Source organism: Carettochelys insculpta, chromosome 2 (assembly GCF_033958435.1).
Source record: "Carettochelys insculpta isolate YL-2023 chromosome 2, ASM3395843v1, whole genome shotgun sequence".
Taxonomy (NCBI): Eukaryota; Metazoa; Chordata; order Testudines; family Carettochelyidae; genus Carettochelys; species Carettochelys insculpta.
The window spans coordinates 152,382,683-152,404,192 of record NC_134138.1 but is presented as its reverse complement, the minus strand read 5'-3'; the positions used below and the strand labels follow the sequence as shown (position 1 = coordinate 152,404,192).

The 21,510-nt window shown below is 45.9% G+C and overlaps 1 protein-coding gene across 6 annotated transcripts in view; it reads right to left on the bottom strand.

The window, feature by feature from the left end:
- Positions 1–21,510, bottom strand: part of SEMA5A (semaphorin 5A) — a 596,575-nt gene that overhangs the window by 120,681 nt on the left and 454,384 nt on the right. For all 6 annotated transcript variants that reach the window (XM_074987855.1, XM_074987853.1, XM_074987858.1 and 3 more), the window contains one exon: positions 17,381–17,528. In XM_074987855.1, the coding sequence (XP_074843956.1) occupies positions 17,381–17,528 (148 nt within the window). The remainder of the gene's footprint in view (positions 1–17,380; positions 17,529–21,510) is intronic.

The window sequence follows — 21,510 nt, the reverse complement described above, 5'->3', positions numbered from 1 at the left end:
AGTGGAATAACTTGAGGTGAGGAATAAACCATCAGGAGAGCTGAATTATTAAGGAAAATGATTCTGCTTTTGTGTAAATTAAACTTTGGTAATAACTGAGAGTAGGACAGAAAAAGGCATTCTTTACTACAAAAAGAATGATTGTTTTAAATAACAAATTTTGAAAAGCTTGCCTTCAGACTTTGGTTGCACTTATGGGCCTACTTTATATTTCATCTTTACTTTTCTGAGAGAAAGTTCACTTTACTGAAATGTAAGTCATAATCTGTTTCCCAGGTAAGTCAATTCAATAACTCTCTCATTTCATATAGCAAATTATAAAAACACACCAAGTATCGGTTGTACATATAAAACCCTTTTCTTGCTCTAATAATTTTTTTTTTTTTTTGCGCATAAGTCTTTCTCTGTGCTATAAGCACTATGGGCCACAGCTACAGCTATGGTGATTTCACTGTAAACACTTGCTACAGTGATGGAAGTTGGTTTTCCATCACTAAGTGACTCCCTTGAGAGGCAGTAAATTCAATACAAGAATTCTTCCATCCATTGGGCAGTGTCTATATTCAAGTTTTGATCAGCTCAGATATGTCTCTTCCAAGTGTAGCAAAGGATGTGAAACAGAAATAACTAAAAGATCAGTCCAACTATTGTTGCAGGTTACAACACAAAAAACACAGTCATATACTCGATACACTGATACTTAAATTGAAGTCACAAATTCAGTAAAACTGGATGTTCTAATTGAACCAAGAATGGGAAAAGACCTCATTTCAGAGTGGAAATGTGGAGAGCAAGTATTCCTAGGAAGATCATTTGATAATAGAGCAAGGACTGGAGGCACTGGATTCAATGTCAGGAAAGAAAGAGTTCCAAGGATAATCAGTGGCAACATCAGATCACCCTGGACAACAGTTTTCACACATGAAATTAAAAAAGAAAACAATTAAAATTATTTAGGTATATGCTCCCACACAGCAACTGAAAGATTAAGAAACAGAACATTTTCAGCTGTCCAAAGAACTAACGGAGGTAATGCAGAAAAGATCCACCTGCACAATAATCCAAGGGGTTTTCAATGCAATAATAGGTGGAAAAGAGAGAGAGAAGGAAAAGTACATGGGAAAATTCAGTAAATGTCTTGTTGCATTCATAAAGGTAAACAATCTCTACATAATGAATATGATACTTGAAAAAGAACAATATCGGCTATGTCTACACAAGCCCAAAACTTCGAAATGGCCATCCAAATGGCCATTTCAAAGTTTACTAATGAAGCACTGAAATACAAATTCAGCACCTCATTAGAATGCAGCAGCCACAGCACTTTGAAATTGATGCGGCTCGCCACCGCGTGGCTCGTCCAGACGGGGCTCCTTTTCGAAAGGACGCAGGCAACTTCGAAATCCCCTTATTCCTAACAGCAGATAGGAATAAGGGGATTTCGAAGTTGCTGGGATCCTTTCGAAAAGGAGCCCCGTATGGATGAGCTGCGTGGCTGCGAGCCGCATCCATTTCGACATGTCGCAGCTGCCGGCATTCTAATGAGGCGCTGAATATATATTTCAGTGCTTCATTAGTAAACTTCAAAATGGCCATTTGCATGGCCATTTCGAAGTTTTGGGCTAGTGTAGACATGGCCATCAACAGTGGGCATGGAAAAGCCTGGATGGAATCACACAGAATCAGACTCATTATGTGTTGATAGATACCAGAAGAATTTTAAATGATGCAGTGATGATCATAACATGAAACATTTACAAAAGCTCAAATCATCCTACGTTGTGCTCAAAACTATCCATGGAGAATGCATACAAACACTGAGTCAAAAGAAGCTCGACATTGAATTAAAAAAAAATGGCACTTCAGTGAAGAGACATTTGCACAGGAAGTGAGTGAGATGGCCTTTGACTATAAGGTCAATAAGCATATCAATGAAAACTACAAAGACTGACTTTATTGTGAAGAAAATCTAGGCAGCTAACAAGGCAAAGACATTGGAAATGTTGGGATGCAATGTGATGATCAGCGAAGAAACTGTGAATCTTATGGCAAGGAGGGTACAGATGAAAGCAAAAGGAGTATGGGTGAAGAATACAGAACACTACAAAGAAATTAAGGTGAAGATCAAAGAAGATTACAGAGACTTCAGAAAGAAGAAACCAACAGAGGTGACTGAAAAGAATGGGAAAATGTAGAGGGTAGAAAGAGATATTGGGCTGAAACGGATTATTACAGCAGTGATGAAAGATGAAAACAGTGAAAGGACATTGGAAAGGAATGAGCTGAATGAAATATGTACCCAGTTCTACAATGATCTCTACTCCTTGCATGTCAATGTCCAGCAAACACCATCAAGCCAGCAGTCTATAGAAGTTCCCAATATTATGTGGGAAAGAAATCAAATATGCAGTTAATAACATAAAGGCTGCATCTATACTACCCCCTTTGCCTTTGCAGCAGTTTGAAAATGATAACAAGGTACTGATATGCATATTCAGTGCCTCATTTTCATAACTGCAGCCACCCGAAGTGTCAAAAGTGCTGCTTTTGAAATTTAAAATAGCCATGTAGATGGGGTTCCTTCGAAAGGAAACCTCGATTTCAAAAGCACCCTTCTTTCCAATTGTTTTTGGCAACTCATTGAAAAGTGCAAGGAATACAAAGTGCCATTGTTTCTTGCATTTTTTTACTATAAAAAAGCATTTGACTCAGTGGAGATTCACAGCGTGCAACAAAATTGAAACTGACCTGAAGTACACTGACATGCTGGAAGAAATTAACTGCTAGTGTTCAACAGAAATAACACTCAATGTCCCATGCACTATTATTGTGTGTAGAGGAGTCAGAAAAGGTAACACAATTTCACCAAAGCCTTTTGCAGCACAGAAATGGAGTCACTGTTCTAGAAATTGAAATAGGAAGAAGGAATTAGAATTGACGGAGAACAGTTAACGCATCTTCTCTTTGTTGAAAACTGTGTAATACTGCCAAAGGGCAAAGTATAACTGAAGAACAAATGGCAGCAACTACAAACACTTTAATAGGATATTGGGTTGGAAGTGAATGCCTCAAAAATACAGGGGATGAAGAATGAACATTGCACAGCAGCAATCATCACTGTAAATGGTAAAACAATCAAGGTCAACAAATATAGTTACCAGGGTCAGAAGCCAAACAGAGACAACTCATTCAAAGGGGAATGCAGTAGAAGGAGAAAGACAGGGTGGGAAAGCTTCAACAAAATAAAGACCTCTTTAATGGACGATAAACAGCCTGTGAAAAAAAGAAGTTCTAACTCCACTTCTCTGCCAGCAGTGCTATAAGGAGTGGAAAGCCAGTCATCAGTGAAATCTGAGGAAGAAAAATTTGTGGACACCCAGAGAGCAACAGATGTGAATGTGTAAGAATCATTCTGTAATCATATGAAATGAGGCGATCGGAAGGCATACAGAGGTGAATGATGCAGTGCAGGTTATATGTGATGCAAAGCAGAGATGGTTGGGTCACGTAATTCACAAGCAAGACAACAGATGGACAAACCCCACTTGTGACTGGATCCCCAGAAATGACAAACAAGCGCTGGGCAGACCAAAAAAACATGCTGAGCCAATCCAATGACAAAACTTCTTGGCCACAAATGGAAAGTATGTGCTTGCAAGCAAATGGAATGATTTGGTGTTGACCTGCATTCATGGAGGGATGGACAATGACCAGTTAGACAAAAATAACAAAGGTGACAGCTGTGAATTTGTCACATCCTTGAGTGACATAGCAAGGTCAACCTAGGTTATAGGTGTAGACCATGAGTAACAACTGTCCCAGCTCCAACAAGGATGATGCTCTTTAGACAGGCAGGCTGGAAATTTAATAAAAAATTCTGCACAGAATGTTCTGCTCCTCTTCCTCAGCATGCAAATAAAACAAAAATTCCTCTGGCTGCCAACTCTATCTACCAGAAAGCAGGATGCAAAGACAACTGTCAGTTGTTAGCCTTAGATGAAGACTACTTTCCCCTACTTTCTATAGTCTTGGCATTTCTAAAGCTAAAAGCATTTTCCCTAGCAGAAGTGGGTGGAAAATGGGAAGGAGAAAAGGACAAGCCTGTCAACAAAACCAGATTGCTAGCTTCCTTTCACTGTCATATGGTCCCTCCTTTTCCTCATCCTACTAAAAAGCAAATTATGTCATTCTGATTTCGTACCAAGGGCGTAAAAAAAAGGGGGGCTTACTTAAGTCAGATGCTGAAACCTCTCTTCTGCTTAAAGACAACTGAGGATCAAGCTGGACAGAAAAAGGTAATGGTGTTCTTCTAAATTCCACCCACAAAATGAAACATCACTCACAAAAGCATGTGCAGACTGTTCAAAATATGGTCATATACACTCTCATCTCAGCTCCCTCAGTGGAGTCTGAATACAACTAATTGTCTCTGCTGAGCTCCTTGTGACAGGTCTCCTCTCGGTGATTTTTTGCATGGCTGGATGATGCAAGTGCACCAAAAAGGCTCAAATACCCAAACAGCTCCTGAGCTTGGGTTTTTTAGACTCTGGGTTAGCACCCATTGAGATGAATTGGAAAGTTCCTATCTAAGAGCTGTTATTTCAGGTTCTAAAATACAAGTGGATGTTATTGCATCTGTTAGCTTTGAATATGAATGAACTAAACATACGTACTTCAACATCCTGAACAATTAGACTGCGTCTCCACTGCCCTCCCTGCTTTCCAGAAGGTCACGGCAATGAGTGCAGCAGAAGATGCAAATGAGGTACAAATTAAAATGTCTTGTGCCTCATTTGCATATTCCTGTGAGATCTTGTTTCCGGAAGATCCCCTTCCAGAAGCAAAAGCTGCCATGCAGATGGAGTTTCTTCAGAAGAAATGAGGATCCTTCTGAAGGAAACCCCCTCTTCTAGAAGACCCTTCTTCTGTAAACGGCCCTAGAGACTTAGTTTTTTAAATGGAATGTTACGTCCTGAAGCCATCATGAGAAAGGTGTTGAGACTCTTTGCAGATATGCAAAGGGCCCAATCTGAGCCCTGAAGATGACTTGCAAGCAGATTCTACCTGCACATTTGTGATGGGAAAACCACATAGCAACTCTGTCCACCATATGTCAACCACTCTGTTCACTTGACACTGTATTCAGTGGACACAAGCCTGGCCTAAAATGTCCTACAGCAATGTTTTGCTTACTTTCAGTCTTTTTGCTTTTCACAGCTTCGTAACAATTCAGGGAAGAGAAAAATTGGCAGCTTTCTTGCTGTGCTCTGGATCACTAGATATAACAAAATGATCTTCAGCTGAAGGGCTCTGGATGAGGTTGATTAGTATGAAATGGAGAGTTAAACAATGTCAGAAGTCTGAGAATAAATGAAAATTGAGCCATAAGGAGAGAACTGAAGGGGCAGACTTTCTGTATAGTGTCTTTAACCCATAAACCTTCCTTGAATAGGATCCATCTTTGAGGCCAGGCCTCAAGATATGAAGTTAAATCAAAACCAAAAAACTTTCACTGCACGCCAGCAGGGTCCACCAGGTCAGTCAGCACATGGCAAACTGGCGCACAGGAGAATTTACAACCAGCTGGTGCACACTAATGCACTAAGCAGACAAGCCTTCAGAGACTTGTACTATATTCTGTTCTGGATAAAATTAGATATAGATATAAGATATAAGGGTAATCTAAAATTACCCTTTTCCCTTAGAATATTTTATGAACATAAATATTGGATCCAATATTAGAATTAGAAGAAGTCATAAAATACTTAAATACTTAAAATACATAAAATACTTAAAATAACAATTAGAACAAATCATAAAATTTTTAAAATTGTGCTTTTCCTATTACAGCAATTACCTCTTGGCAACAAATATGCAAATAAAGTAGTTTTAGTGAGTCTGCCGTCCCATAGAACTCCGTTATGGTAAGGAAACTTCTGATTCAAGCTTATTAGATTTTAGCACCACACTCATTAGTTGTGTCTACACGTGCATGCAACATTGAACTATCCGGCCCGCTTTCGAAAGCATGGGAGGAGCATCTACACGCGTAGCATGTTTTTTTGAAAGGAAATCGAAGGAATGTGGTGCAGAAGTCGAAATCTGAACCCCGATCCCGTATCAGGGATTCCCGTTTCCTTTCAAAAAACTATTTTGAAACGATACACGTGTAGATGCTCCACAGCCCACTCTTTCAAAAGAAGAGATCGCCTTGGTGCTGGTCAGCTGGAGCACGGGGCCGCTCCAGGGGGCAGCAAGCGGGGTTCTATGGTCCCTGCATCCGGCTGACTTAAAGCAGCACAGATGCAGGAACCCTACGGCAGGAAGCTAAGAGCATGTTAGGAGCAGCCCCAGCACGTGCTCCCACAGCACACCCTCCATGCAGCCCAAGGATGAGAGGCAGGCCATGGCCAGCAGCCAGCCCCCACAGGCGCCTCAGCCCCCCGCCCCCCACTGCAGAGTCCTCACATGGCTCCCAGGGTCTTGGGGGTGAGAAGAGGAACAGGGAGCCATCCTGCATGGAGCAGGAGCTGAGGGACCTTTTGGCCCTTTGGAAGGAGGAGGTCCTCCATGAAATGAGTGTCAAGTGGAGAAATGCTGCAGCATTTGGCCGCCTGGCCCAGGGCCTCCACACGAGGGGCCACCCAGAGCATACTGCCAAAAAAGTACACTCAAAAGTAAAATAACTGCGTCAGGGCTATGACCGGGCCAGGGACCAGGCCGGCCGCTCCGGGGCAGCTCTGGAGATCTCAGGCATCGTGGGTCCTTGGGACAGTTCCCCACCCCAGAGGTCCTTGACATGGCAGTGGACGAACCGCAGCTGGAGGCAGAGGAGCAGTCCAGACTGGGGACCCAGGAGGCTGAGGGAACCACAGAGTAGTCCAGTGAGGAGAGGGACATGATGTACATCCCCTCCCGCTCATCCAGCTGGGTGACTGGGAGTTGGGCATCCCCAGATGTCGCTGAGAGACCCTCAGGTAAGTACACGGAGGGCTGTGCATCCTGGTCCATGGAGTGGGGGTGATGTACCAGCCAGCCAGCCATGCACAGGACCAGTGGTCCTGCGCCAAGCACTTCCTGGCCTGAGATGGTACACAGCACTCCATGATGGCCAACCATCGATGGCCAGCTCCAGCCCTGGTGGAAAGCACTGTGAGCTGCGTGCAAGGTGGTGGGCAGTCAGTGCTGGACAGCATCCAGGGACTGCTCCACATGGGTCGTGAACCTCCACCCAGCCAAGATGCCTCCTGATTGCCATGCCGTCGGATGGGATGCTACACCTGGGAGGGTACTAGGTGCCCCGAGGGGAGGATGCCAGCTCCAGGATGGGGGCAGGTACCCTGAGGTGGGAGGGGATGCCACCCTTTGATCACAGCCCCCTCACCCCCCCCGGGTCATAATATGGTACCGACATGCTGTCGCTGCACCATCCGAGGGCCAGGAGAGGCCTGCACTGTCCATAGTACTGGAGAGCCCCGTGGCAGATGTGGAGGGTGCCCAGGCCCCAACCCCCACAGTGCACTGACAGGGCTATGGCCAGAGGTCCCCTCGGTGGGTGGAAGAGGACCTGGCCAGCCGCCTCCAGGCTGAGATGACCAAGCAGCAGCTTTGGCTCGCCAAGGCCAACCTGGAGTGGTGGAGGACAGCGTGGGACAGGCTGCTGACCACCCTGGAGGGCATTGGCAGCACCCTCAGGGAGAATGCAGTCAATGTGGCCTGCCTCCTTGCCCCCTCTGCTGCTGAGCCCACTGCTGCTCCCCCACGGGCCCCTCTCATGGGCTTACCTGCCATTGCTCTCTGCCCCCTCCCCACACCACCAAGGACACCGCACCTGGGAGGCAGAGGATCCCAGGGCTTACGGGGCTCACGGCCTACCACCCCAAACCTTGACTGAATCCTCCTGCCCCACTCCAGGTGAGGAGCCCTCCTGCACACCCCCCCTGCCAGCGGGTATACCGTGGTTTCCCACCTCGTACATAGTTTCATGTTTGTTTCAGTAATGTTGATAAATGTTTTAATTGGCTTACACCCCTACATGCCATGCTCTCCAGGGAGGGATGGTGGGTGGTGGATGTGTGGGAGAGGTGCTGGTGGTGGCAGTGGCAGTGGTGGCAGTGGCAGGGATGGTGAGGGTTGGATGTGCATGGGGGATGGGTGTGGGTGTGGGTCACAGGAGGCTGGTGGTGAAGCCCTGCCTGAGTGTCTCCCTAATTCTCAGGCCATCCCGGTTGGCCTGGCAGATAAGGGTGGCACTTGGCTGCTCGTAGCTGGTACCGGCCCCTTTGCTCCCCCCCGGATGTAAAAGTCCCCCTTTACCCTCCACAATGTTGTGGAGGATGCAGCAGGTGCCCACCACCAGGGGCATGTTCAAGACCCTGACCTCCAACCCCGTGTGCAGGCACCTCCACCACCCCCTTAAGGCGCCCGAAGGTTCACTCCACGACATTCCAGGCGTAGTTGAGGCAAAGATTGAACTCCTCCTGGGTGGGGTCAAGGTGGCCTGTGTACGGCCACATGAGGCATGGTTATAAGGGGCAGGCCGCATCTGCCACCATGCAAAGAATCAGAGTGACACCCCCCACACTGGGATCTGCCACTGGGGGATGAATTTGCGGACCCTCATGTACTGGCAGAGCCCGGAGTTCCAGAAGACACAGGCGTTGTGGGTGTGGCTAGCTCAGCCCACGTATACGTCTGTGAACTGGCCCCTTGACTCCACCAGGGCTTGGAGGACCACCAAATGGTAGCCCTTCCTGTTTATGTACTGGCCAGCACTGTGTGCCAGGGCGCAGATGTGGATGTGCATGCCATTCAAGGTGCCGAAGCAATTCAGGAAGCCCAGTTCAGTGAAGCCCATGACAGCAGCATCCAGATCCCCCAGGTGGACGACCTGGTGCAGCAGCATCATGTTGATGGCTCGGACGACCTACACGCGGGGCGGGGGGGGGAGGTTGTGCACGCCTATGAGGGTGTGGTGAGCAGTCTGCCCGCCCCTGCCTACCTCCTCCTGGCCCCCTGCAGCCGAGGGTTCCCCTTGCCTTGCCTGCCCTGTGTGTGGGGGGGTGTGACCTGGGCCCAGCTTACATCCATAAGTACAGCCCAGACAGTGGCCTTGCCCTCTCCAAACAGTTGTCCTACAGAGTGGTAGGAGTCCAGGGTGGCCAGCTTCCAGAGGGCAATTGCGACCTGCTTCTGGAGGGTGAGATCAGGCTGCATGCAGGTGTCCTGGTGCCTGAGTGCGGAGGCAAGCTAGTGGCAGAGCTCGTTGAATGTCTGCCTGGACATGCGGAAGTTTCAGAGCCATCATTCATCATCTCATTTCCCCAGCACCAGGAGCTCCCACCAGTCAGTGCTGCTGGGTTGGCTCCAGAGGCACTGAGACATCCAGAAGAGGGGACGAGCGGTGTTCAGGCTGGGGGGGTCCCACGGTCCCCAGGGAGATGCTCAGCCACCCAAGTAGCTTGGGCACAGCTGCTGCAACAGTGAAGAGCACAGCCAGTAGTGTCTCCAGGATGAGGGTGTCCTCATCCAGGAGCTGCTCCTGCGACTCCATCCTGGAGCATGAATGGGCTCTGCCAGGCTGGGGACAGCTGAGCAGCACTCAGCTGGTGTGGGGTGGAGGATGGAGGGAGGGCCCCTTTAAGGGAGCAGCTGGCTGCGGTCCGGAAGTGCTCATTGGCCACGGGACCCTGTCCGCGGCGTTTTCTGCCCTTTCTTTCGAAAGAGTACCTGGAGCCGTGTGGATACTCCCTTTTGAAAGAACGCAGCAGGCTTTCGAAAGGGCAGACTGACCCGTCAATCTACTTTTTATGTGTGGTTGCTCTCTTTCAAAAGCCATGCTTTCGACTGCCCTCTTTTGATTTCCACCCTTTCGAAGGGGTGCTTGTGTGTAGACACAGCTATTGAGGCTTAATAAACACCATTTAGTCATTATACCTACAGACTTTGTCTTCCAAAAAAATATACAGAGTGCATTATAATTTTGTTAGTTGTGGTACTGTTTTAAGCCATACTCAAAGAATAGCAAGACTGTATTTAAAGAGTAGCTATTAGAGACTTGCTGTCAAACTGGGGTTAATTCATCTAGCGGGGTCCAAGGGGTATGTGTTGTGGGTGTGATACTGCTGAGCATTTTCATTTATGCCTTTGGTAATTGAGCAGAGACTATACACAAATTATACAGGTGACACCAAGCTAAGGGCTGTGGGGGTTATACTTTGGAGGACAGGATAAGAATTCAGAACGTTTTTGATGAGTGGGAGGATGCTTCACCTCCCATTAACTAAGCGGGGGGTGCTCTTTGGCTGAATAGACAGAAAAGGTGAGTTGTTCACTTTAACTGCAGGTATAGAGCCTGTCGGGCAGGCTGGTAGGCAGATGGTTGTTGACTCTATGAGGTCTCCCCCTCCCATTCAGGTAAAGATGCAGGAAGCAGTACAGTGGAACTAGATCAGCAGGTGGGAGATACTGCCCCCACCCCCAGCTGTCCCGAAGAGAGTAGGGATACTTATACTCAATTTACTGCCAGAAAAGACTTCTTTAATCCAGACAAGAACAGCAGAACTCACCCTCCCACCCATGGAAATAGTTAAAATACCAGCTTTCATAATAACCCATGGTGGACACTACCCCAGTCATTCCTTTTCTTGGGGAGTGGGGAGGAGAGGGGCTAGGAAGGAATTTTCCCAGATTGCCAGATGGGCCAAGGCAAGATGTGGTTTTGGCCTCCCCACAGCTGGTTATGGACCCATTGGGGTCAGAAAAGTGGGGGACGGGCTAGGTTATAATGTCACAACTCATTCTGTACTCTTACTGCACAAGTCCAGTGTAGGAACTCTAGGGCTGACAGAATTGCCGGGTCCCTATTAGTGGTGGCTGGGAGCCCCGGGCCATTTTGAATCTCCAGGTCTGGGGGCAGTTGCCCCCTTTGCCCACTCCTTCCCCATCAGTAGGCCTACCCATAGGGTATGGAGATGGTGGTGAGATATCATTGGTTGGTAAATGGTTTAAAGGAGGCATCCTTTAAGTGAGCAGAGAAAGGGAACTGTGGGGGGTCTTATGACCGGTATGGTGGGGAGTCAACTTCCTCTCATTTGTAGCCCTCCCACGATAGCCATTGTACGAGGGGGGTGGGTCCCAGCTGTAAATGGATGGGAACAGGATTGGAAAAGGGGGATACGATGGCAGCCTATGAATACATGGAAAGACACATGGAATTTCCTGTGCTGTCTGGTGTTATCAGCCAGGTACTTCCAGATGTGTATGAATAAAGTTGTAGCCTAATTAAAACCACCCGCAGTGTCTCCTGTGGTGCTGGCATAACTGGACAAATAAAACCAACAAGGTAAATTACAATAAAGACAAGTGTAAAGCACGGTCCTTAGGAAGGAAAAAAATCAAATACACAAATGCAACATGGGGAACAAAAACAGTAGGCAGTAGTACTGCTGAAAAGCATTAAAGGTTTATAGGAGGTTACACTGAATATGAATCAGCAATATGATGCAGCAGTAATAGAGTAACATCATTCTTGGGTGTATTAACAGGCTATTCATATGTAAAGCATAAGAGATAACAGTCACTCTCTACTCAGCACTGGTGAGACCATACTCGTAGTACAGTGTCCTATTCTAGGCATTGTACTTTAAGAAATAAATGGATAACTTGGAAGGAATATAAAGGAGGGCAGCAAAAAATATTTTAAAACATTTGCAATACATAGCCTATGTGGAAGGGCTAAAAAATTGGACATACTTCATCCTGAGAAAAGAAGAGTTAGTGGGGCCCTGATCACTGTCTTCAAATACATTAAGGCATGTTTATAAAGGGGATGGTGATCCATGTGGGGGATATGGGGTGTCTGGGGTAGAGGTAGTACCTTTGACTCTCCAGCAGCTGCGCCTTTTCAGGCAGACGGAAGCACTGGTCCTCACCCACCACTCAACTCTCACTGTTGGCTCCTAGCAGCTGTTGTGCATTACAGCGATGCCATCCCCCGGGCAACTATGTCAGCTCGCAGGCAAAACACAGTTAGGGGGTCTGGTCTGTCTCACACACCTACCTTATGGAGGGACTTGTTCCTTCTCCCTTCTAATGCACAGTCTCAACAGCAGACCAGGAGGTGTGGTGCTGCAAATCGACAACTCCTGTGAAGGAGGAGGAAGATGCCCCACTGCCTTGTGGGTTACCCTGGGGAGCAGTAAGGCTAAGCGAGTAAACCCTGACAGAAAATCCAGAGGGGAGTCCTATGGCGGTTCTGTGTCAACTTCTGGCACTCTCCCGGCAACTCCTGCAGCTGAGCTGGTACCAAACGTAAAGGTTATCCTTTCCTTTAGACTATATCAGTAAACCTGAGAAGCGGGGGCCTGGTGTCTGGGCAGCCCAGGGTCTCCATAAAAGTTGCCCAGGCTAGCGCCTGGAGAGGTACTCCAGCATCGCTTAACAGAGTTGAACCAACATGGGAGGCAACAGATACCGGTTATAAGCTCTTCCTCGATCGGCGTAGAGAACGAGCGCCAGGGGTTGCTTCCGATGGTGGGAGAGATCATCGCATCTCATTGGACAGTCACCGCCTGCCTTAAGCTGGGCAGCCCCGAGCCAGTAGGGTACTGTCTTGCCATAGTTCACTTGCCTCACTGGGTGCATGAGGCTTAAGGTTTTCAAACCTGACAAGTGACTTAAATGAGCACCAGACAAACCAACAAGAAAATTATTAAGAGAAGGAAATCATCAAAGTTTCAAGCTTGCTTGTTGGAACGTACAGACCACGTTGACCAGTTTGACTAAAGATCTTCAGGACATCAGCGACACCCGAAAGACTGCTGTCATCAATGAGGAACTGAAGAGGCTCCAAGTTGACATCGCCACTTTGCAGGAGACGTGACTCGCAGCTTCAGGATCCCTAAAGGAAAAGGACTACACCTTTTTCTGGCAAGGCAAAGCCCAAGAGGAACCCAGGGAGCACGGTGTCGGCTTTGCCACCAGAAACACCCTTCTGCAAATGGTGGAACCAGTCATGGATGGATCAGAAAGACTCCTTCAGGTCAAACTTCAAACCTGCGCTGGTCCCGTCCACCTGATCAGTGCTTATGCTCCAACCCTGAATGCCACACCAGAAGCAAAGGACAAGTTCTATGATGAGCTCAGTGCCGCCATAGTGCAAATACCTGATCATGAACAATGATACCTTTTGGGTGACTTCAATGCAAGAGTTGAAGCCGATCGTGACTCATGGCCCTCTTGCCTAGGTCACTTTGGTGTGGGAAAAATGAACCAACTGGCACTCCCTGCATTGATGCCAGAAAGACGGCAAACTCAGAAAAAGCTGAAATGTTCAGAGAGACCCTTGAGGAGAATCTGCGCAGCAGTGCTGGGGGTGCTAATGCAACATCCAGATGACAGCATCTGAGGGACACAATCTACAACACAGCCTTGTCAGTGTTTGGAAGAAGAGCTGGAAACACAAAAGACTGGTTCAAAGCTAACTCCGATGAGATGATTTCAGTCATCAAAAAGCAGAGCACTGCACTTCTGGAGTAGAAATGCTCACTGAGTCAGAGTACTCAGCAAGCACTCAGAGTAGCCAGAAAAATAGCACAGCAGACAGTCAGGCGCTGTGCCAACAACTACTGGCTTAAGCTATGCAGCAATATCCAGACCTGTGCTGACTCTGGTAATCTCAGGGGAATGTACGAGGGCATAAAGAAGGCAATGGGACCCATCCAGAACAAGACGGCACCTCTGAAATCCAAATCTGGTGAAGTCATCACTGACAAATCCAAACAGATGGAGCGATGGGTCGAGCATTACTCCAAGCTGTACTCATGCGAGAACATTGTGGTTGATACAGCCCTCAACGCTGTCGAGCTCCTGTCAGTCATGGATGAGCTGGACCAGGAACCAACTGTGGTCGAATTGAAAAAAGCTACTGACAGGACTGCAGTAGGAAAGGCCCCAGGCCAGGGCGGTATACTTCCAGAGGTAATCAAGTGTGCCACACACACTCTCCTGGAACCCCTACATGAGCTACTGTGCCTGTGCTGGAGAGAGGGTGAGGTTCCACAGGATATGCGGGACGCCAACATTGTAACCTTGTATAAGGACAAAGGAGACAGAAGTGACTACAACAATTACCGTGGAATCTCCCTCCTAAGTATCACTGGTAAATTGTTCACTCGTGTCATCCTCAGCAGACTCCAGAAGCTGGCTGAGATGGTGTATACTGAATCCCAGTGAGGATTCCGCACCGAGAGATCTACCATTGACATGATCTTCTCTCTAAGGCAGCTGCAGGAGAAATGCAGGGAGCAGAGGAAGCCACTCTATGTTGCGTTCATCGACCTGGCCAAGGCTTTCAACTCGGTCAGTAGGGATGAACTGTTTAAATTGCTCCACAAGATAGGCTGTCCACCACGGCTACTCAAGACGATCCAGTCTTTCCATGAAGACATGAGAGGAACCATCCAATATGATGGCACATCATCGGATGCCTTCAGCATCAGGAGTGGCGTCAAACAAGGATGCATCCTTGCTCTGACATTGTTTGGGATCTTCTTCACACTCCTCCTGAAGCATGCCTTTGGATCCTCAACAGAGGAAATCTTTTTGCCCACAAGATCTGATGGGAAACTGTTTAATCTTGCAAGGCTGAAGGCTTAGTCTAAGGTGTGGGAAGTGCTCAATAGAGACATGCTGTTCGCAGATGACGCTGCTGTAGTGACACACACAGAAGGCCAGCTTCAAAAACTGCTGCATCAGTTCTCCAAAACATGCAAGGACTTTGGGCTTACCATCAGCCTAGAGAAGACAAATGTACTTGGTCAGGACGTTGCTGAACCTCCACCAATCAGCACTGACGATTACATGCTGGAGGTCGTCCACGAGTTTACTTACCTTGGGTCCACCATCACCGACACCCTGTCGCTAGAGTCTGAGCTAAACAGAAGGATTGGAAAAGCAGCTACAACTCTGTTCAAACTTAGCAAGAGCGTATGGAACAACAACAAGCTGTACACTCACACAAAAATACAAGTCTACAGAGCCTGCATCCTCAGCACCCTCCTCTACGGCAGCAAGTCTTGGACCTTGCACACCCGCCAGGAAAAGAGGCTGAATGTCTTCCACTTGTGCTGCCTAGGTGCATTCTTAGGATATCATGGAAGGACAGAGTGCCCAACAACGCCGTCCTCGAACAAGCTGGAATTCCAACCATGCACACCCTCCTCAGGCAGCGGCAGCTCTGCTGGCTTGGCCACGTCCACAGGATGAATGATGGAAGGATCTGAAAAGACATCCTATACGGAGAGATAGCCTCTGGCAAAAGACCTCCTGGGCGCCCCAAATTGCACTACATAGACGTCTGTAAGAGGGATCTCAAGGAGGTATACATCAACCCAGATAGTTGGGAAGAGCTGGCAGATGACTGCAGCAGCTGGAAGCAAGAACTACACAAGGGCCTTCCGAAAGGCGAGATGAAGATCAGACAGCTGACAGAGGAGAAGCGAGCCCGTAGAAAGGACAGCAAGGACTTGCCAGACACCCACGACATATGCAGCGGATATAGCAAGGACTGTCACTCTTGTGTGGGCCTCCACAGTCACAGTCAATGTTGCAAATGATGATCTTAAATGGAGTTACGAAGGACGCGATCCATAGTCTATGCAGACTGAAGGATGCCCTGAAGTAAGAAGGTGATCCATGTCCACTGAAGGTAGGAGAAGGAGGAATGGGCTTAATTTGCAGCAAAGGAGACTTACATTACCTCTTAGGAAAACCCTTCTAATTGTAAAAATACTTAAGCTCTGGAACAAGCATTCAGGGGAGATTGTGGAATCCCTACCACTGGAGGTTTTCTTAAGAACTGGTTATACAAGCACCTATCAGGGATGGTCTAAGCATACTTTGTCCTGCCTCAGTACAGAGGACTGGACTAAATGACATCTCAGGTTCTCTTCCAGCCCTACACATCTATGACTCTGTACAGGTTGAACCCCTCTATTCCAGGACTCTCTCATCCAGCAATATCCTTAATCTGGCATGATTTTAGTTAGCCGGATGACTACTTATCATGGGTGTGGCCAAGTGTCCCATGAAGTTTGTTTACAGTCACCAGTCCTGGTTCTTCATGTTCTGTGCTGTTATTTAGCTGTAATTTACACCCAAATGTCTTCTAAGAGCCCAGCAAGCAGTGGAAGTGTTGGTAATACTGCTAGACAATACTGACATCCCGTAGTCTGACAAACTCTCTCCTAAGGCACCACTCAGATGCTGAGGTTGTCAGACTACAGAGATTCAACTTGTACTTGATTTTTTTTGGGGGGGGAGCAGAGGGGGGTCACACACAGTTTGATGAAACAGTTAAACCAAAGTGTTTCTGAACATAAGCATGCAGTAGCTGAACTAGGAAGGAATATACTTGACCATGATATAGATGTACATTTTAAGAATGATTATGGTTGTGGAAATCAGATTGCAAATCCCAATAACAATAATCTTATTGGGCCAATTCTCAGATCTGACAAAGCACCTCATAATGTTCCTCCTATCTCAGGGAATCTCCCAAGGCTATCTGGGTTATGCAATGTTCACCTAAAACCATGAACATATTATATGAAATCCAAAATACTGTTCAGTCTTATGAATCATGTAACGTTAGCACAAGATTATCGAGAAATATTGAAAAAAATGAAAAAATACTGCTTGCATTCTGACTTCTCTGTGCCGGTCACAAAAGTTTAAACACTGATCTGTGTCATACATTTTACTTTGTGCCTGTCACCTCTGGAAGTAAAATATTTTGAAATATAGTAGAACTTCAGACTGCTTGGTCATTTTATAAAGTTGAATCAAGGAAAGAGAAGAAACCCTTGGAAAGTGTTCAATCTGCTTGCAAAAGTGAAATGTTGCTTGTGATATAAATGTCAAAAGCAACAGGGCAAGGACACACAAAGAAACAGAATAAACAAGATCATAAATTACCTTTTGTTATGTTGTGAACAGGCCTGCAGATGGTCCAACAAAAAGTCTGTAGTCAATGACAAACTTATCCTCTGAACTTAAGAAACTTAAAAATTGTCTCAGTATATCATGACTCATATTTCTCCTACTTTTACAGAATTCTGAGTAGAACAAAGTGAGAATGTTTTTCTCTTGGTTTGCAACAAACAAAATAAATACGCCTATGACAAAGCCACATCTGTAACAACTTTCCCCTAAGAGGTCTCTCATGTAACTAATGTTGTATAATGGCACTCTCTGTCTTGCAAACATGAATTGCTCTCAGTAAAATCAAAACAGTACAGCTACACATAAACACTCATGAATCAAAATGTTTGTAAAGCATGCAAGAATTTGTTGATGGGAAGGTGTAGAAGCTACTTACCACATTACAACCAGGGCAGTCAGGGCCATTTTCACACGTCCTGCGACGAGCCTGAATCCCTCCCCCACACTGGGCAGTGCAACGCTCCCAAGGTCCCCAGCCTGTCCAAAACATATGTGGTGGGCACAGCAAGTGCTCATTGCAGTATCTGTGACAGGGGAAACCAAGAAGGAAAGTAAATTATTTAGTATGACAAAAAGGACTCCAACTTGTAGCTTTTCCAGGTTTGCACATGGAAATGTCAATTTACACGGATGGGCCTATACTTATTTGGTGAGCCCACACCTTTTATAAATGTAAGAAGTGGTCAAACTAGACATAGTGTATAACCATTCATGGAATTGTGTATTGTAATACTGTGGTTCATTTTCTCCATTACCTAACATCTTTCTATAATCAATATAATATACCTACTCTATTGTACGGGTGGCACATTTATTTACCTAACTAGTTAGGTCAGTCACTGCTTTCACAGTAAAAATGTACACAGATAACTGAGGGCCGAATTCAGTTCTTGGTCTACATAAGTAGATGTCTATATTGGCACTGCTTTCTTGGACAAAACAAGCTATCTTTTTCAAATTCCAATGGTAGAGTTTCCTTTTTTAACTATTGCAGTGTATTCAGTTTTGCAAATAAAAGGTAAAACATGATTCTAAGCATAAGTATATTATGTTTTGATTATGTTATTGCTTTTACTGCTAAAGTGTGCTTCTAATCATTTTAACTTTGTTAGGATTTCTCAGTGGGCTGCATACAACCTGAGTCAGAAGATCAGATAGTTATCCAAAGGGAGAAGCCAGCTTCTGTTTCCTATTTTTTGTCTCACCTGAACAGAATCATAAGGGACACAATTTCCTTTCTCCATTCCTTCCTATAGCTGGTGTACTGGTTACCTAACAACAGTTTTCTCTTTATCCTCGTTTCCACCCATTTGCACTGTCCTGCCATGAAACTAATATTACTCTTTTGATCTCTATTTGATATAAGTAATTATATTACAAATCTACTGCTGCCTTCAATAGAATCAGCAGCAGTGACTTTTCTTTCATGAATCCCTAAAAACCTCAACCTATTATTCTTCATTACTAAAGCACTGGGGCTGGTCAAGATGAATAGTTAGGGCATGGCACACTGGAGTGTAAATATACAGAATGTTAGTTTAGTTGCACACACTAACTGTCTGTTTGGAGCCTGCTACTCTACACTAGTAGTTCCTTAGTTCACAATGGCCTGCTCCCATTTCAAAGCAGAACAAATCAAAGAGCACTAGGCACTTTTTAGGGCACAATAGTAGGCTCAACACAGGCAGCAAGTAAGTGGTAAGCAAGTGTGCTGTAAGTTTACACCCCAGCATGGTGCATGCTGTTTATCTAAACAAGACCTCTGAGTATATAGAACTGATTGCTCAGATGTTGGGAGGTATGCATGAGGGATTCCATTTCATGAAGTAAGCCTGGCCTTCTGGCTGGTGCCACTCCACTGAAACCAACAAGGTTACATGGTAAAAACAAGATCAAAATCTGGTCTTATGTCTATGTACAGCACGGTAAATGGTTCTAAGCACATCATTTATTTGATTAATTGAGGCAACCCCTCCCCGCTACGCTTCCCTGAAGTTATCTGAGAAAAACTCCAGTTTGTATGTATTGTTAAACCAAGTTATCCAACAAACTGCTTGAGCAAACATATTTCAGTGTGTATTGTTTATAAACTATTCATCTATTTGTTTGAATATTTGGTATTGTACAGTTCATATTTCAATTGGTCATCCACGTCACATTATGGTGCTATTTGGATAGCTTCCACATGCTCCAAATGTTCACAATGGCTATGTCTACACTAGCCAAAAACTTTGAAATGGAGATTTCAAATGGCCATTTCAAAGTTTACTGACGAAGCGCTGAAATACATATTCAGCGCCTCATTAGCATGCGGGCGGCCACGGCACTTCGAAATCGATGCAACTTGCCGCCGCGCGGCTCGTCCAGACAGTGTTCCTTTTCGAAAGGACCCCGACTACTTCGAAGTCCCCTTATTCCCATCTGCTCATAGGAATGGCTCATGGCCATTTTGAAATTTTTGGCAAGTGTAGACACGGCCAATGGCTTTACAAATATTCTCTGTGTGAAAAATTGCACGAATATATTTGGATGCGTATTTGTAACATTCTTCTCCATGATCAATTAATGAAAGTTGGCAAATATGAATATTGGTGGAAGAAGAGTAAAAGCAATCACTGACAGAAGTTTCATACTTTTATTATTCACAGTACAGTAAACGCCGTCTTAACCAGCATTCTATAATCCAGAACTCTCAAATAATCGGTATTTTAACCATAACTAAATTTTAGTTATGTTTCCATAAGTACAGTACAGTGAAAGCAAATACAAATAAATTCTGCAAATACAGTATAAGTTTATAGTGTACAATACTTTTGTTGTTCGTAAATAAAATACGCTGAATACATTTTGTTTGTTTCTTATTATCTAATCTTGTACACATCTCTATTATCCAGAATATTTGATATTTAATATTTAATATCATTTGCCATGTGTTATTCTTCTTGCTCACATGGTCCTCCATGAGCCCCAAGCAGAGGCAGCAGCAGCAGCAGTGCCAGCAGCCTGCGGGCACTGGGTGGGCTGCACAGACCCTGGAGTGTGATGGCGGGTGAGCAGACTGAGCGGCTTCTGCCCCCTCATTCTGCATGAGATGAGGATCTGGGATGCTTGGTTCCCTGGATTTATTTTGGTTAATCCGAATGGCGTATGAACCAAGATTTGGTCACTGGCATCCAAGGGAGCATGACTCCTTACCTCAGCCCAGGGAAGACAATCCTGTCAGAAAATTCCCCATTGCCTTAGGGTAGGTTTGGGAGATCCAAAGGCTATAGGAGTAAACCCAGAGAGAAAATCCAGAGTGGAGATCCTAAGATGGTTAGCAGGGAGGATTTGTCAAACCTACTTTCTGGCATCTCCTTGCAGTCACCTCAGTTCCAAACGCACTGACTTCTGTCTTTCCTTTGGGTTCAACTGGGGCGACCGAGATGGGGATAGTGCCACTTGGGCAACACAGTTGCTCCACACACTAGCCCAGGCAATGCAGCGTGTAAGAGCGAGCCAAATGGAGAGGACACTCCATCCTTGCTGATAGCACAGAAACAACACAGGAAGCGGCAGTTACCGGTTATAAGCCCTCCTCAACTGGCAAAGAGGAGGATGCCACAGGTCACTTTCATTGGTGAGAGGAGTCATTGCACTCCACTGGTCAGCTACCGCCTGCCTCAAGCCAGGCAGCCCCTGGTCAATAAGGTGCAGACCCGCCACATCTACCTTCCTCATTGGTGCATGGGGATAGGCCAAAAATCAAAAAGTAGATGTAAATGACATACCCGCCAAAAAACAAAACAATAAATCACCTTGTTTGCGGCTCGGTAGTTGGAATGTGCCGACCATGTGTCTGGGACTTGAATCTGCCCATGACATTATAAACACTGACTCAGTATGCAAAACAGCAGTCATAACTCAACAGCTACACAAATGGAATGTCGACATTGCTGCTTCCCAGGAAACCAGGATGGCAGCTGCTGGGGAAGTGAAAGAAACCAACTGGAATGGCTTGAGTTTAGAGGAACACCACTTCAATGGAGTTGGATTTGCTGTTTGGAACAATCTGCTGAAATCTATCAATACACCCACAGCTGAACTAGAATGTATTATATCCCTGAAACACTGCACCAAGTCAGGATATCTCAACATCATCAGTGCTTATGCGCCCACATTGGCGTTGTGCGCCAAAAAGACAAGGAATGATTTTCTTGTAATCCTCACTAAGTTACTGATTCCTTTCCAACTGGCGAACAACTGTACATGGTTGGCGACTTCAATGCAAGAGTTGGACGTGACCATCAGTCCTGGCCCATCTGCCTCAGTCATCACAGTTTTGGGAAAATGAACAAAAATGGCCAAAGGCTTCTCAAATTCAGCTCTCAGAATCAGCTCTCCATCACTAATGCTTTCTGTAACTTGAAAGAGTATCACAAGGTTACATGGCGCCACCCCAGATCCAGTCACTGGCATCAATTTGATCTTGTACTGGTACGCAGGAAACATCTCAATGCCATCGAA